The sequence below is a fragment of the Nuphar pumila genome, chromosome 14, assembly GCF_984573655.1.
Source record: "Nuphar pumila chromosome 14, dmNupPumi1.hap1.1, whole genome shotgun sequence".
NCBI lineage: Eukaryota > Viridiplantae > Streptophyta > Magnoliopsida > Nymphaeales > Nymphaeaceae > Nuphar > Nuphar pumila.
This window is the reverse complement of record NC_143262.1, coordinates 11,001,669-11,019,036: the sequence shown is the minus strand read 5'-3', so window position 1 is coordinate 11,019,036 and position 17,368 is coordinate 11,001,669. Positions and strand designations below refer to the sequence as shown.

Sequence of the window (17,368 nt, the reverse complement as noted above, 5' to 3'; positions counted from 1 at the left end):
CCGAACCGGCCTGGGACGGACAGCCAAACCGGTCGGGTTGCTGGATCGGTCTGAAGCTTGAGTTAGGTTTGCAGAGTGATACCATATCCGAAAAACCGAATCGCACGGGTCTCCGGGTTGCCTGAAGGCTGAACCGGTCCCGAGTTTCACAACATCATTTGAAGCCCTAGACTGAATAGCGAGACTGCAGCCACCGGCCCTAGGAACGAGCAGCTTGGATGGGCATCCGCCCCTCCCATTTGTCGTCCGACACTCTAAACAGGTGACCACCCGTCCGAAAATCTCAATGGGCATCGCCCCTTTCGGTTCAGTGATTTGAGCGAGTGTCGACCCCTATCACCGTTTGGCCAGCAAAAAAAAAATGGGGAAGGACTATGAGATGCCGCTGAACCCATACTGCCAGGACAGAATGACTGCCTACCTCAGTCGTCCGGCTGTGTGAGAAGGCATGTGCCCATCCGGCAATCGGACAGAGCAATGTCTTCCCAGGATGGCCCTGATAAGAGGAGTTGGACGGTCGATAGCCCCTATCATAAATCCGACGAGCAGAAAAATGGGGAAGAGCCAAACGGCCCTTCCAACTGATCAACATGCAAAGGAAGGGCTCGATGGCCCTCCCATCCGGCAAGCCAAAAGGGGGCAAACACCCTTGCCGCTCTACGATGATCCGGTATCCAGAAGAGGGAGGGCTGATCGACCCTCCCTACGTCCAGACATAACCAAATGATGCGAGAAGGGTCAAATCAACCCTCCTTTGCCTACGCCTCGATGCTGATCATGATAGATCGTCGCCCCCCAAACTAAAAAAATATAGGAAAAAAAATAAGATCATAATTATTGGATTTAAAAATCTACCGAAAACTAAAAGGACCGTAATGCACGTTCTCGCTAAATTATTGAAATCAAAATTGAAAACTAAATCTTAGTGCAAAAATGTACATGAATCCATAAGCGCTCCGATAGATCGTTGACGGGTATGATTTTTTAGAATCTGTATACGTGACCCTACTCCTTTCTTTAAACCTTATGAGAGGGATTGAATCTCTTGATGGTTATAAGAAGCATCAAAGATAACATAATTTGTATTCACTTAGGAGTCTATCTTCAATTCAGCCAATTACAAAATTATAGACAGAACAGGTCTCTTCACATAGTGCACCATACCATATGAGATACCACATGACCCAACCGTATTAGATAAGATAATGAGGGCCTGGACCTGAGACAACCTATAATGTGTGTTTTAATGTATGCAGACCCATACAATTTTTCTCAATAGATAACACCATGGTCCAATTTAAGTCTTATAGATATAGATTCATGTATAAGAACGAGAAGCTATCGGACTTCCAGAGCTTAAACTCATGCATAACAATCCAAGGAGCCTGCCAGAGAAACCCTTTAATGGATTTGATGTCTAATAATCCCGCCTCGAGGCTGTCCTTTAAGGCTCTCGAGAGCTGAAGAAAGAAGGCCTGATCAACATCTGCAGGTCCCGTCCAGTCGACAAACATACCCCAGTGAGAGAGGTAGCCGGCCAGGTTTTGGAGGTTGTGGATGTTGGCTGATTTAAACCGACGCTAATGACCACATCTACAAACCAAGAGCTTCGAGTGAAACCCTCCCTGTCATGGGTAGGCCCTGATTGGAGGTGCAACAATACCACCTGAAGGGGATATGGTATACCGATGGTGATGCCGAAAGTCTCTCCTACCCATCTCTCTCCTTCGGTCCTTTTCTTTCACATTGCATCACTATGGCAGTCTAAGCATAAACCGTTATTCATCTCTCTCGTCGAACTGGTCAGTACGATTACCGTCGCAAATTCTTCTTCCTTATGCAAGTTCTTTTAAAAGCTTAAAAAATCAACGATCTACCATGCACTAAAAATTCATCATGCTTTTATGTTGAAGCTACTCAATCCAAAAGTCATGGTTATACTGGATGATACAAAGCATGCTCCTACCAGAATTGAATTGAGTGTACCCAATACTTTAAAAGCATAACCTTTGTTTTGTTGTTTTGTTTCTCATTGGTTTTTAAAATAGGTTAATGATTGGTGCTTTTGAAGGCACCAAATTATATCAAAACTATTGAGCTGAAAATCATAAGTTTTAGTTTTTTTTTTTAAAGTTAAATCTCATGGATGTGATGTACAATGTTGGTTTAGTGAGAAATGAGTTTTCAATCATATTTGCGACACATAAGCAACCTTTTTAAGAGCTTAAAAAATGAACAGTCTAAAATGCACTAAAATTTCATGACTCAAAAAATCATATTTTTGAAAATCGAATAACACAGTCCAAGTTTCGATCCTTAGCAAACAAACCTTCCTCAAGAGATTTATGTGGTCAGACCGAGTTGATAAAGCTTGAACTTATAATTTTCAACTCAATAGTTCCATATAAATTGGTGCCTTCAAAGGCACCAAATATTAACCCTTTTAAAATAGCACAATAATATTAAGGATACTTGTGACTGGTAAAGATTTGCTACTAACGAAGGTACAAAACTGTTGATTAAAAGTCACCTTATTTTCAGATTTTATCAAATTTTGTTTTTTACATCTGGCCCTATAGAGGTGGTCTACATGATATATTGAGTAGGAAATCGATGTGATCATAACATCTAAGCAGGTTTTTCAAGTGTTCGAAATCCAACAGCTCACAATGCATCAAAATGTCATGATTCAAAAAATGATTTACTTATGGTTGAGTTAGTGTGAATCTCCTCTTGGATCAACGTAAACAAAATTTTATGAAAAAAATCACCCGGGTTGCGATATGTTTTTTGGTTCGCAAAATCATATTTGTTAGTCCAAAAAATACGATCCAAGAATCGATTCCTAGCATTTGGATCACGTTGAATCCATTTAAAACGAAATTGGATTGGGTCGACGCAACACAACCCGCACCTATGATACGCAGCTCATTTGGGATGGTCAGGTCGACAGGACCGAATGTTAACCTTTTTACTGAGTTAGCCATCTGTGAGTCTGTGTATGATTTGGAACGGTGGAAAGACGGGGAGTCACCCGACTCTCATAAGGGCATTCTTGAGATTTCACTTAGTCAAATAGCCAAGTAGCAATCCCCACATCGGGGAATGGCTCTCGGCGTTCTTCCTCTGCAGAACCAGAAGAAGAAGAAGACGAAGAAGAAAGAAAGAAAGAAAGAAAAATTGGAGCTGAAAAAAAGGAAGGACGACGACACCAAACGCATTTCTTACTTAAAAAGGGAAAGAAAGAAAGAAAGAGTTCCAGGGTTCACTTTGAGAGGCAGCATGCGCCCGGGCGTCCCCTAAAAAAAGAAGAGAAACCATTGCGCCCCCACAGGATACAGTCGGGGGTCGGCGGGAGGGGTGCCCTACAATGGACAGCGGGGAGGAGCAGGTGGCCTTCTTCGGGAGAGCCCTAAAGGAAGGGGAGAGGGTCCTGGCCCCCACCATGAGACCCGACGGCACCCTCAGGAAGCCCATCAGGATCAGGGCTGGTTACGTTCCCCAGGACGAGGTTGCTATCTATCAACCCAAGGGCGCCCTGGTGCGATTTCTCTTCTTTACCCTCTGAAATTTGATATTCGTCGTCGTTTTTTTTTTTCTCTTCTTTTCGCTGAGAAGTATAACGAAATTTGGGGTTTGATCTTCGATGGATTGGGTGTAGTTGAGGAAGCCGATGCCGGAGGTGCCACCGGGCTACGATCCGGAGCTGGATTCGAAGCCGAAGACGAAGTCGGCCAAGAGGAACGAGAGGAAGAAGGAGAAGAAGCATCAACAGGTCCTCTCTTGCTTTGTTTCGCTTATTTCTTTCTTTTTTCAATTTTTATTTTCCTTTCTTCCATGTCCTGAGAGATTTAGGGCACTTTTCGTAGTTCATTCTGTTTTTAAATGTTTGGATTTGTTTTTTACTCTCAATTCTGTTGGCAAGCTTCTGATTTCTGCTGTTTGGTGAACATTAGAAGTTTTGGTTAGGTGAAATTTTGATTTCTGTTGTTTGTTGGAAATCTCGGAGATTTTGATTTTAAATTTAGCGAAGAAAATATTGAATTGAGGTGGACGCCCGATTTGTGGAAATTGTAACAAAGAAGGCCGTAGATTTCCATGGTGCGATTTCCTCTTTTTTCATTCTTAAAAACAGGATCAAATAGAGATGTACCTGACATTTTATCATGCAAGTTTTTGGGTGGTCTCTGATCACAAGCACTGTTTGTGTTGGAAAACATTCGATGGAGTTATGATTGTCCACTTCGCCTTCTCTCGCAGAAGTGCTGTTCTCCCCTTTTGTTGGTTTTGCAATGTTGAGTTACATGACTTGGGACTTCGCTCAGGTCAACCCGTGGATCCTACTGGCTTGTACTTACTTTTCTTGTGTATAGATAGTAAGAATATATTGTCTAAATATATAAATTTTGTATACAACACTGAAATGTCAATTACATCATCATTAATGTTTATGCAAGAATTGAACGGCATTTAGTTATCTAAATAGTATATAAGTACCGACAAGTACAATTTTTTATGGTGTAGATTCATTCTATTTATGATCGACTGAACTAGTTATTCAAGCATCACAATCAACCGGTAACTAATGCATGTCTTAACCTGAGAATGGGTTCATGTGAGCAAATAAAAGAACTCCTTTATCATTACAGTCTCCATATATAATGTAAATTAAAACAAACAAAAAATAGAATAGATATATTTGGAACCAACTGGATTGACCAAGTGGTGGGAGAAGGTGGTTTACGATGAAGCAAGGATTCCTGACTTTGGGGACAAGAATCCTTAGGCTATGCTTGACCAAATCCAAGCTTAGTTCAAATTTCAAAAATCACACGTACACACATAAGAGTAATGCAAGTTAAATGCTGGATTTCGGATAATATCTGTAAAAAGTTGCCTTGTTGAACGTATATTACTCAAATGCCATGCAAGTAAAGTAATACAAGCTTTTCTAAGAAAAGGTTTAATTGCATAAACAATTTTAAAGGTTAACTCTAGATACATGGGAAGAATATGCCATTTAAGATGAGTTTCCATGGGGAAAACTTTTCACCATTACTTCTGCTTTTGCTTCAATATAACATATGATACAAACATTAGAATTCTGTTCAATGTGTACCACAACATGCCGTTATTTGCTTCATACTCTGTTAAATGCTGGAACATACAAAACATTGGTTTTGTCACGTGCAAGTCCCTACTCACTAAGCCTGGTACCTTTTTCAGCCTTGTCTTTGATTGGTCATGCAGCTACTCTCAAGGCATTTGCCATAGGTGACACATTGACTGCTTGCGGGGGTCTACAAATAACTCTCATTAACCATATACTTGCTTAGGTTTTGATCTGTATTACGAGTGCCAGAGATCTTCCTGCTGTAGGACAGGACAATTTTAACTATATGGGCCCTTAGCTTGCTGAGGTGCACTAGGCTGTGGATTGCTTTTGACAAATAGAAAACTCCATATTTTGATAATAAGCCCTACTGATCAGCCTCGTTTATGGAGAACATTAAAAAGCTGTCGATGTTATTCACTGCTATGTAAACAACCAATGTGCTGGCATGTTCAATTGAATGATACTTCGCCTCAGTTCTAGATCTGGATGGCATATTCTGCTATTAGTAAGTGAAAATTGTCTGTGATTTGACAACACTTGGTGGTCAATCATCTGTATTTCACTTGGTTTATTCACATGAACATTACCTTTTAAGTTTGAACTATCAAAGTTGACTAAGAAACAAAATTCTGTACTTTATGGCTGATGTTGTCTGTCATATAGGAACATGAAAGTGCTAAATGGTCACTTCTTGTGTTGGATAGGTGATGCACCCTCAGATCTGGGTCCAGGACGATCTGCCAAAAAAAAGAAGGGCAAGAAGTTTTCTTATTGGTTTTGGAGTTCTATTTGGGTATTGGATTTATCCAAGATCCAGAAGTAGGATTAGGATTTTATTTTTTTATAAATACTTGTTATGTGGGGGTTTAGAGAGATGGATGATTAAACATATTATTTTCTCTGAATTTTATGCAGTTTTTTAGTATTTTCATGCTTTCCTTCATTTTCAGTGCATTGTAGTGTAACATAGAGATTTTCCGCATCTTCGGGTTCAAAGGTGCATCTATAGGGGATTGAGGTTTTGTAATTTACATGCTGGGTTGCTAGTAGGTTCAACATGGGTACCTATTATTTTGAAACACCTATATTGTTTTCTGGACTTTCTGTATTAGGTTCTCCTACAATTATTGCAGTGCTGGTTGACTTGATCCCTTGTGGGTTGTTGTTGGGAGATTTTGGGGCTTGATGTGTAGGAGGATGTATACAGTGGATAGTATCTTTAAGAGTTGCAAGAGTACGAGTACTGAAGGTTGCTTAGAATCAAGAGTTGAAGCCTATGTTTGTTGGAACTGAAAGTTGTTAAGGAATGTACTATGCATGTTACCAATGTGTATATGCTACTCTCTCTAAGCTGTACATATGTTTATTGTTGAGGGGCATTTCTGTGACATAGTCATAGGCATTATAGCCAACTATTTTTGTCTTCTACTCTTCTTGTGGAACCCTAAAGGGACGTCCCCTTTTATGTTGTAGCCTCTCATTCTTTTGAATCCAATAAAGTTTCTTCTTCATTTCTTTACTTGAACCCTAAGGGGATGTCCCCTTTTATGTTGTAGCCTCTCATTCTTTTGAATCCAATGAAGTTTTTTCTTCATTTCTTTACTTGCTCTCTTCTTTCTTCTTCTATTGCATTCTTGCTCTAAAATGGTTTCAGAGCCATAGGAGGAGATTAGAAAGTAGGTCGTGCTGTGAAGAGGAAACTCCATTCTCGTCATGACCACCGCTAAAGAGTGTTTTTCCCCTTAATGCACTCCCACCACTGATCGCGCACGTGCATCCGACATAACAGTGGACGAAATGTCGTCCATTGTTATTGCCGTCTCTCTCTCTCTCTATATATATATATCTATATATATATACATACATACAAACAACATATAGCATGAACAATAGGTCCGCAACCAAGTCTGGATCTGATCCAAACTATTACAGAGTAGGGCCGCAAATGGATTGGATACAGGACAGATCTTGTTAGATTTGAATCAGAATATGATATGTTTGGTGTTTACTTGAATCCAAATCTGGATCTGAATCAAATCAAATATTGTAGGGTTGAACCTGCATCCGAAAGATATGTGACAATACTAGATCCATAAGGCAAAAAAAACTAACTTCTTTACATGTAAAAGATGATATCAGATTAGATCTTGATATGGATCTGAATTAGATTCAACCTAAAATACTGATCTGATTCCAGAAAAAATCCAATTAAGCAAATCCAAGTTCCATCCAAATCCACATTCAAATTATATTGTAAAGTTCCAAATCCAGAAATAATGTGTCAGATTCAGATTGGATATCTGATTTGAACCAATGTGCCTTGGAAAGAGAACACATGCAACAAATATAATAAAGCTATGCAATTTCACCTTCAAGAAAATGGCAAAGACATTGCAAGAGCAATAGAACCCATAAGCCCCTGCAAACCCCATAGGGGTTTGTGGTTTGCTCTGATCTCAGGCCTGTTGGCACGATCAGAGTTACCGGAAGCGCCTAGCCTAGTGGGGAAGCGCGAAACATCGTGCTTCCGAAATGCGCTGGGAAGCGCCGATTTTTTTGGGAAGCGCACTTCCCATTTATGGGAAACACGCTTCCCCCTCGCTTCCCCCCCTTTCTTTCATTTTTTTTTTTTGTATTTTTATTTTTTTTCGCTTCTTAGGTCGCTTCCGGTTTGCTTCCGAGACGATTCTTGATTCGCTTTTAAGTCATCTCACGCTTCTCGCTTCTTAAAATTTTGAAAGTGCCACACTTTCCGCTTCTGCTTACCGTATCGCTTTCCGCTCCTGCTTCCTCGACTGACAACCATGGGCACGATCCCTCCGCTACCACCACAAACCCCTGTAAACCAAAGTATTTTCAAATCGGGTCATGGATCGAAGTGGGTCCAAAATTCAAAACGCCCACACTAGTTATACTCAGCACATTATGGCCTTGTGCTAATCCCTATATAGTAGATGCTTTAGAGATTGCCCATGTCCCATAGGAAGCAGCCTCACTTCCGCATCTACATAGGTAAGTCTATTAAAGGAACCCTGTAACTAAAGTGCCTTAGCCATGTAGGCCTGTAGACTTATTAAGAGATATGAAATCTCATCCTACCTATCTCGTTACATTCACAAATAGCAGTTTCTTCCATAAATGATGGAAGGAAATTCTCCATTGTTTTCTTAAAATAAGTGCTAATAATATACAATCACTCAATAGCTTGTTCTTCCCTTTGAACCTAGGCTTTGGGATCTCCAATAACTGTAAGTAGGGTTTCCATTATTAGTGATTTATGAAAAAATGAGCTTTAGCCTCATCCCTTCAAGAAGTTATCCATAATAGGTTACTTGCTAGACCACTTAATTAGGGATTTCACCAAATTCTCTGATTTGGCATAACCTTTTATTTGATTCAGCATATGATCATGATCCAAATTACTTATCTGGATAATATATTTTGCATGAGATTTCAACCAAGTCATGCTTTCTACATGACCTCACAAGATTTGATCTTTTCTCAATAAGATCTAAAACACATATTTAGATCTAAAATTTGATCTTAGATTCAATATAGCTTTTTGAAACCCATAATAAATTTTCCGATCATCTAGATCTAAATTTTACAACCGGATTGTTCTCTTGTAAGATCCTACTTATATAATCTTCATCAGAATCCTCTGAAAAGAGATCAAGTTTTGCTCACTCAAGATCCAGCCAATCCAGAAAAAATCAACATTCTCTCAGAGTCTCAAATAATCAAAATGTGAAGGTGTTCATGAACAACAATAAAACTATGATGTGGCTACATCTTCTCAAAATACTTTGTCTAACAAATACATCTATTTTAAATGTACTTTGCATTTGAGATCCAGTAAGATTTTTTTCCTCAAACAAGTAAAATAATGATTTTATCAAAACCACAAGTGAACAAGAAAGGTTAGCAAATCCATATTTCAATATCAGCATAACAGATTTTTTTTCAAAAGAAATAAAATCCAAGAATTCTGATGTTTATCCCCAATGTGTTCATAGATCCCAAGTTTCATATTCTCTGCATTTTACATATTGCAGAAAAATGTATTGAGAAACAACTCATAGCTGCAGTCATTTTAGAATTGGCAATGAAACAGGATAAAGTGAAATATGCATTGATAACATATATTTTGAATTAGAATGATAAGTATGTTGTCATTGGGAAGCTCAACATCTAACAAAACTCCTGTTTCCACTGTCCAGCAACCTGCAATATTTTCCTTTGTGTACCCTCCACCTCTAGTAGCCTGAAAGGAAAGAAGTTGAAATATGCCACTTCCTTCAAATAGTTGCCACGGTGCTTGATATGCTTGTCAAAGCCATTGCCAACTTGCTGCATCTCAGCCTGGGTTGCTTGACTTTGAGTTGTTCCACACAAGTTTACTAGGACATCCATAGCTCAGGTTGGATTTCTTTGATCCAAAGTCAGGCCTTTGATTCCACACAAGCTGGTGAGTGAGAAAAGGATGAATAAATGATCGCATATGCAAATTGAAAAGATAGCATTACCAATAGGGAAAAGTTGAATTTCTTTAGCAATGTCATACATTCAGAGTGACCTATTAGCAGAAGGATATGTCTAGACCAGGGTTACCAGAAGCACCATAGGACATGGGGAAGCGCATTTCAGAAGCGCAAAACATGGCGCTTACGAAACGTGATGGCAAGCACCAAAAAAATTGGGAAGCGCACTTCCCATTTAGGGGAAGCTTGCCTTCGCTTCCCCTTCCTTTTTCATTTTTTTGTGTTTTCATTTTTATTTTTATTTTTTTTTTCGCTTCTCCCTCGCTTCCGGTTCGCTTCTCTTCTCACTTTTGAGACAATTCCTGGTTCGCTTTTAAGTCGTCACACGCTTCTCGCTTCCTAAAATTTTGGAAGTGCCTCACTTCTCGCTTCCGCTTCTCGAATCGCTTCCTGCTTTCTCTTCCCCAACTAGCAATTCTGGTCTAGACATTATAAAGTCTATGTAGAACAAGCTGCAACCAACATGATTAAATACATTATAATGTACAATATGTTCATAAAATTAATGGAAATTTTCCATGTAAGCCATCACATTTCTCTTTGAAGGCAGATGGTGGAAATAGATTTAATTACTAGAAGACTAGTACCATCAATGGAAAGATTGAAGCATCCTAAGCAATCTCTAGCAAGTGAATCAGCTCCACCTGGTTGATACACTCTGAAGAAGATCCAACTACATAGATATCTACAGTGTAGAAAATGACAGATCAAAAAAGGAAAACTAGGGTTTAAGCAAAAGAGGAAATATAAAATAGGAATCCTCTTTGCAAAAAAAAAAACAGCAAACCTCTTTGCAAAACCATAAAAAAAAGCTAAAATAGAAAACCAGAAAAAAAATATCAAATAATAGAAAACCTCTTTGCATAAGCACAAAAAGGCTAAAACAGAAAACCATAAAAATAATTGTACCTTTGTTTTGCTGGTTGAAGATGTTCTCTAACCCTCTTGGAGAAGTTTCAATGAGGGGATGACAATGGAGGGAAGAACACATTTACTATGTTAGGTGAAGAACTGTTCGATGGGTTGTTGGGTTAGGTAAGCATGGTTTCATTGGAGGGAAGGAGATGGGACATTGCAGAGGGAGAGCAGGAGGGATGCAGGGCATCGGTCAGGGTGTTAGGCCCTGCGTCCATTCTTGGAATCGACAAAACCCACCTCCTGGGGTGGGTGTCTGATACATGCATTGGGGAGGGTTTTGGCACTGACAAAACCCTCCCCAACACCATGTTTTGAAAAAACCTTGGCTCCAAAATGACAGAGTGCATCGTCGATTCCATAAAGCAATGCCGATGCACTCCGATGCAGTGCTCCCAAGCACAACCTTAAAGCATTCAGATGGTGAACTTCTATATGATCCTTCAGTATACAGGCAGTTGGTAGGGAGTTTGATTTACTTAACCATCTTCAGATCGAATATTTCATTTGTTGTGCATATAATGAGCTAGTTTATGAATGCACCTATATCAGCTCACTTGGCAGCTGTGCTGAGAATTATTAGATATATCAAGAGCACTATGCATTATACACTATTTTTTTATGCTTCATCTGCATTAGAGTTGAGAGCATATTGTGATGTAGACTTTGGAGGAGTATGATCGACACTCTACTATTGGATTTTGTATATTCTTGGGAGACTTTTTATATATTGGAAGAGTAAAAAAACAACAGAGAGTTGCTTTGTCCACAATGGAAGATGAGTATCGCGCTATGGCCTAAGTCACAACAAAGATTACATAGTTAAGATGGTTATTGCTTGAGGGGGAGTGTTAAGGAATTTAATATGAATCTTACCAATGTGTGTATGCTATCCTCTCTGAGCTGTACATATGTTTATTGTTGAGGGGTATTTCTGTAACATAGTCATAGGCATCATAGTCAACTATTTTTGTCTTCTTGTGAAGCCCTAAAGGGACGTCCCCTTTTATGTTGTAGCCTCTCATTCTTTTGAATCCAATGAAGTTTCTTCTTCATTTCTTTACTTTTCCTCTTCTTTTTTCTTCTTCTATTGCTTTCTTGCTCTAAAATGCTATGGTGGGAGTAGGAGGAAGTTTGTATCTGCTATTTTTACGTTTATGACATGGCTGAGTTGCGGTACCTTTTCTTGTTAAAGGAGTGTATGGTGTTGGTGCCATGTGCCACTGGCCACTAGTTTCCTACTTATACAAATGTTTGATTTTCATGGGCTAATTACTAGTGCTTTTGTCTTGATTTTCATGTCACCTAAAACTATTACACATGCAATTTTTGCCACCTAATTTATTCCAGGATGGTATTTAGACTTTCCCGATCATTAAGGGTGTCTTACTGTATGAATTTGATTGAAAGTACCCTATCTTTTCTTCTCAATATGTGTTTATGCTGGTAATCAGATTTGTGTGGTGTATGTGGAGAAAGATAATGCTGTGTTTAATTGGCTTGGATTTGGTTTGATCCTAATCTGACCTGACCAAATAACTGTAGTTGCTGGATATGCGTGTGTGCGTGTTTGTTAACTCGGGGCTAAGAATGTCTGTTGCCACTGGTTTTGAGTTTGAATCCCCTTCCTGATTGGTTCACATCTCTGGTCACGTACATGACACATTCCAGTCTGGACAGATTTGGATTATACACATCTGATCCATTTCTAAGTCGATGGACTTTGGTATAGTGTTATTGCTGTATCTAAGAAATTGGGATCTAGTTGGATTAGGACCTGCCTTTATCTTACCCTTAGAATATCTTCACATTATTGAAAGGCCTAGCTTATGCATTTTCTTCCTTGTCCTTTGACATTTCACTTTATGGTTTAATGTGCTGGGGATTGTGATCAATCAATGTACCTCATCTTGGTTTCTTTTCTGAATATTTGTTTTTGTTTGACATGTATTTTTGGTTTTCTGCTAGGCTGCTCTTGCTTCATCAGCTTCCGATAAAGGAAAGAGTGTGGATGCAAAAGAAGTCAGAGAGAGGGCTTCAGCCGAAGATGTTTCCCAGCCATGGAATGGCGATGAATTAGCAAATCAGATGGATAAGCTTGCCTTTTCTACTCAAGCAGTGCCTACTGCATCACCAGGTTCAATAGAGAATACAAATCCAAGGGGATCAGGTCCAGATCTTGATAAACGAATTCGTGCACTGAAAAAGAAGGTGCCTTTGCAATTCTTCTACATCAGTTCTAGTTTGTTCTTGGTAACTGGAATCCTGTTTGATTTTAGTATACATCATTGTTTTGAGGTTGCATGTTTTCATTTCTGCAAGTTTTTTGTTTTTTCATAAGAATACCGTTTGATACAGCCCCCTCCAGTTTCATTTCATTCAGTATAATGTTACATTCCATTTAATTTTAAGCGCCACAAGATGGAGTTTAGTCTGGTGGCTTATGTTTCCAAACCAATTCATCACCAATATTACGAAGAGAGATCAATGCTTTACAAAACCAAGCCTCAGGATCTCTAAACCTATCTCACAGTTTTTCACTGTTTTATTAAACTTTGATAGAGTGGAAGGTGAGACACTCCACCCTCTTGGTTAGCACGAACTGTAGCAACCCCATCTTCTACAATTGGAGCAGACAAAAACCTTGTCAGTCATAATGGAGAGCACCTCAATTTCTGAACTCAAGATACATGATTTGGGATGTGGGAGATCAGCTTGAGAATAGATAGAGCTCAAAAAGAGCACCTCTAGAAGCATTCTAATACAACAATTTTAACCCCATTGTTCTCCCAGATTGCAAATTGAACCTGCTATGAAAAACCCAAGGTAGACCAACAAGGGGGGTGATCAGACCTGCAATCTATCCAGATATTACACTTAGCTGTGCTCCTATTATCCATCTCCACTGAGAGTGTTCTAACTTTACAAGCTGGCGACACTTCTTTACTACTCAGAGAGATTGTCCATCATGGCATATCCTATTTCTTATGCCCAAATGTTCCAAATAATAATGTGAAAACTCAATTTCCAACATTTCTTGATCTAACCCCAATGACACTGAATAGAAAACCCCCACTTTAGTTCCGGAATTATTGAGCTGTTTGGGCTCTGCTGCTTCAGAATTTTTGTACAGCATGCCTGCCATATATTAGGAGACATTACACTTGAAAAAGATGGTTTCATGTTCTTCCTCAGCACAGACACATAAATGACATTGATTAGGAAAGACCAAACTTTTTTTCTTGAGCCTGTCCCGAGTCAGAAGTCTATTGGCTACAGCTATATGTACGGTCCAAGCAGCTCTTGGAAGATGATTTTTTATCCAGATATTAGGGCCAACTCGCAGTTGGGAACTTGTTACAAATTGAGTTCCACAGCATTTTCCATGAACATGCCTTGGCAGGAAGATAGCCTTTCCAAAATCAAGCAATCCTCCTCGTCATGAAACATCAAAGATCCAATGCGGCTCCACACCAGTGAAAGAGGCGAAAGCATGGTTCTCCAGGGCATGTAGAACACCTTTAATGGAACATCCAAGTTGGAACATAATGCTTTGCTTTTCATGATGTAACAACAAGGATGACAAGGCTGGTCCACACCAAGAATCTGTCCAAAACTTCGACATCAATAGATTACATTTTCTCCAAGAAACTTCTTCCTGAATACCTTTCCAGCCCCGAACAATGCTTCTCCATAAATGGGAATCCTATAAAAACATAATAAATGACCGAGTGCTTCTTCGTTAAAGTTACTTACCTCTGAGAATAGTAGATCACAATGAATATTTCACATACACGACGTCCATTGTTATTTTTGCTAGGCTTGTGCACCTAAGGCCGGTCCCATCCTCTGACTTGGGCCTACATATACTTCATCTTGCCATAAGAAGGCCTTAGATAAATCTTCCAGCTTATTAATAACAGCTGCATTTCTAGAAGTTATTGTGAGAAAATTTAACATTGCCAATTAATTTTTCATTTTCTTTTTTGGAAATTCTACTTCATATATAGAGTAGTACTAGAATTTATGCCAGCTCCATCAAAATCAACCCACTTACGGCATGTTTCCTTGTTCAAGTTGGGTGACCTGAAATTTTAAAAAGCAATTTGAAGATTTTCTTAGAGTGCTAGTTCAACTTTATACCTGGCAGTGTGCTAACAAGGACTTGAATATAAAGTATACTGGAAGTCACTGTATAATGTTCCATATGAATTTGCAGCTCGGCTTGTGTTTGGCTATTTCAAGTAGGGATTACCAAGACTTGTTTATTTGTTAAAGAAGTTAAAAATGAACTCAAAAGGGATTCCTTAAAATTTTTACTGTTAGTGGGTGCTTTGGGTGTGCCAACTATTCCCGAAAGAGAGATAGGCTAATATAATGCATTGATTGCATTATGGAGCACTCGCACATTATTTTATCTTATCTTTTCTTGATAAGTGGGTTGATCTGAAGCCCCTGCCAACACACGCACACATGTAGTTTTTTTTTCCAGGGGCGTAATTGAGAACCTAGCCCAGATGATGCCATGGTGAATCCAGGTTGTTGAGATCCAAGAGAACAGGGCTTCTGCTACAATTCCTGTGCACATGTTGTCAACGATTCACTCTGTCTGAATATGTGAAGTTCGGAAACAAAGAAGTGATAGGCTCTGAGAGAATGCACAGGAAGAGCAGTTTATGCAGAGAGAGAGAGAGAGAGAGAGAGAGAGAGAGAGAGAGAGAGCTAAAAGATCCGGAATTCCAATTTGATTTATTAGATGGTTTTAAGAAATTGACTTAAAGTTCTTTACAGAGATAAAATGATATTAGGGATTGGGATCTTGATTTGGCTAGATAATGCTTATTTTGTAAAACATAGCATTGGAAGCCCGAGGTTTTGAGTTTGTTTTTTTCCATGATTATTGATCGAGAATTTGCATTTAAGGTATTTGGCTTGTTTTTTCTGAGGTATTTTTGTTGTGCTGGGAAGTGGATCATGGTGTCTTTAGGTCTTTAGTTCTCACAACCGCTTGATGCAATGAAACAGAAAGATTATAAAGCCTGTAGTTTAGCTGTCTATGATAAACGGGAAAGTTAAACATGGTGTTCCATTTGTACGTTAGTGGTTGTAGAAACGGATGTGTAAAAGCTGAATCATGGCTCAGATTTGCATTCCATGGATTGTTACACTAATGGAGTCATTTCCTTCTGGGTTTCTGTATTTTAACGTGGCCCCACTATTTTAAGTTAGGATTTTGCTGGTTTTACTTTGTTGATGGAAGGGTTCCCCCTGTGGAAATGGCCAAGTGATGTTGCTCTAAGATGGCAGGGTGACCCTCTTTTCATACTTGGTTTCTCTTATGATGGGTTTACTGGTTATTCACACGGATATTACTTGTTTTCTTGTATGGTGGGTTTAGTGGTTATTCACTCAAATATTACGTGTATGACAGATTCGGTTGACAGAGGCGCTGCAGAAATCTACCAGTGAGAAAGATGATCTTAAGCCAGAGCAATTAGAGAAACTGGCCAAATTGGAAGGGTGGCGGAAAGAGCTAGCGGAACTGGAGAACGAAAATGCTGCTTCTGTTTCATGAGTTCTGTGCTCTTCTTTTGCTTTGTTTCTCCTGGTAAGGTGCTAGATCTGGTGAAGTACTCTAGACCGTGGCTTGCTAATTCTGTCAACTTATGTGAAGTAAACTGAGCCATAAACCTCGTAATGGTGAGTTCTAGTCGCAGTTTAGTGTCAAAACATTTGTTCAGGTTTTCCTCCACCTGGTTCCCATCTTCTATGAATCTCATCATGAGCTAGGTGTTTATCTCAGGCAATGTATGTGGTGCAAATTGTACTTGTATTATGAAACTTGATGATATGCATTCTTGGTCAACTATTTTTCAATCCAAGATCTGTTTTGGTAAAAATGTTCTTATCTGAACTTGAGTGAACCTCAATGTACTTCAATTCAGTGCTGCATGGACACTGTGACTAAAAAAACTGAAGGTTATGTTTTAACCTGGACTTGGATAACTTGCTGGGAGCGGATGCCTATGTGGGCTTAGGTTTGTCAGAGTTCTATGACAATGCAAGAAACTGAAGGTTAAAGTTGGTTTGTTTCGAAGTTAAAGTGGGCTTGGTTTGGTCAGAATGGACCTAATGCGCCATCAAAGCGCCACGTTGCGCCTCGAGGTCCTTATGCAGTCGGCATGTCTGTTCCTGCGCATTGTGCAGCAACGTCTGCAATCGACCTTAAGAAGGGTTTTCAAAGTACTAAAAAAAACTGTTTAAACCACCAAAAATTTCTCTTAGATATTGGACTAAACACATTTCAAAGATATTTTGGTGGGGAACAATAAATGAGCAAGTGATATGTACATTTTAATCATAGAAAATAGTTTATTTTGAAACTTTTTCCAACAAGTGATAACCAAAAATTGAACCTGTGGGGTCTGCTCGCACGGTAGCGGGCGAGGGCAGAAGGCGGTGCTAACCCTGCATTCTGAGTTTTAACTGAAGCATGTGAGCTCTTGTGCAAGCCAAAGCTGGGTGTACCTCCTGAGGTCGGGAAGGACTTTGAGGGTTTTACTGTTCTCACGAGGAGGGTTCATGATTGGGTTTTCCCTTGGCTTAGGAAAAAAAAAAAAAAGGTTCACCATATCCTGTGGCTCCCTAAACTCTGAATACCATTGTAGGGACGTTTGGTAGAATTGTCACAGAGAGAGAGAGAGAGAAATTTGAGGGAATGATTTTTATCCATATTCCACAGACATTAGAGAAGAATTGACCATATGCTTAATCTATAGGTTTTCATTATGATGAG

The 17,368-nt window shown here is 39.4% G+C and overlaps 1 protein-coding gene across 1 annotated transcript; it reads left to right on the top strand.

Annotated features, from left to right (window-relative positions):
* Positions 1-3,238: 3,238 nt before the first annotated feature.
* LOC149816366 (partner of Y14 and mago-like) lies at positions 3,239-16,454 on the top strand. The gene is made up of 4 exons (XM_089987243.1): positions 3,239-3,541; positions 3,662-3,775; positions 12,541-12,783; positions 16,004-16,454. The coding sequence occupies exons 1-4, from the start codon at positions 3,371-3,373 to the stop codon at positions 16,145-16,147; spliced, it is 672 nt and encodes a 223-aa protein (XP_089843369.1). The 5' UTR covers positions 3,239-3,370; the 3' UTR covers positions 16,148-16,454.
* Positions 16,455-17,368: the final 914 nt, after the last annotated feature.

Coding starts and splice junctions, on each gene's coding strand:
- LOC149816366 (XM_089987243.1), top strand. CDS start 3,371: ATGGACAGCGGGGAGGAGCAGGTGGCCTTCTTCGGGAGAGCCCTAAAG. Junction 3,776..12,540: donor AGGAGAAGAAGCATCAACAG/GTCCTCTCTTGC, acceptor GTTTTCTGCTAG/GCTGCTCTTGCTTCATCAGC. Junction 12,784..16,003: donor TTCGTGCACTGAAAAAGAAG/GTGCCTTTGCAA, acceptor CGTGTATGACAG/ATTCGGTTGACAGAGGCGCT.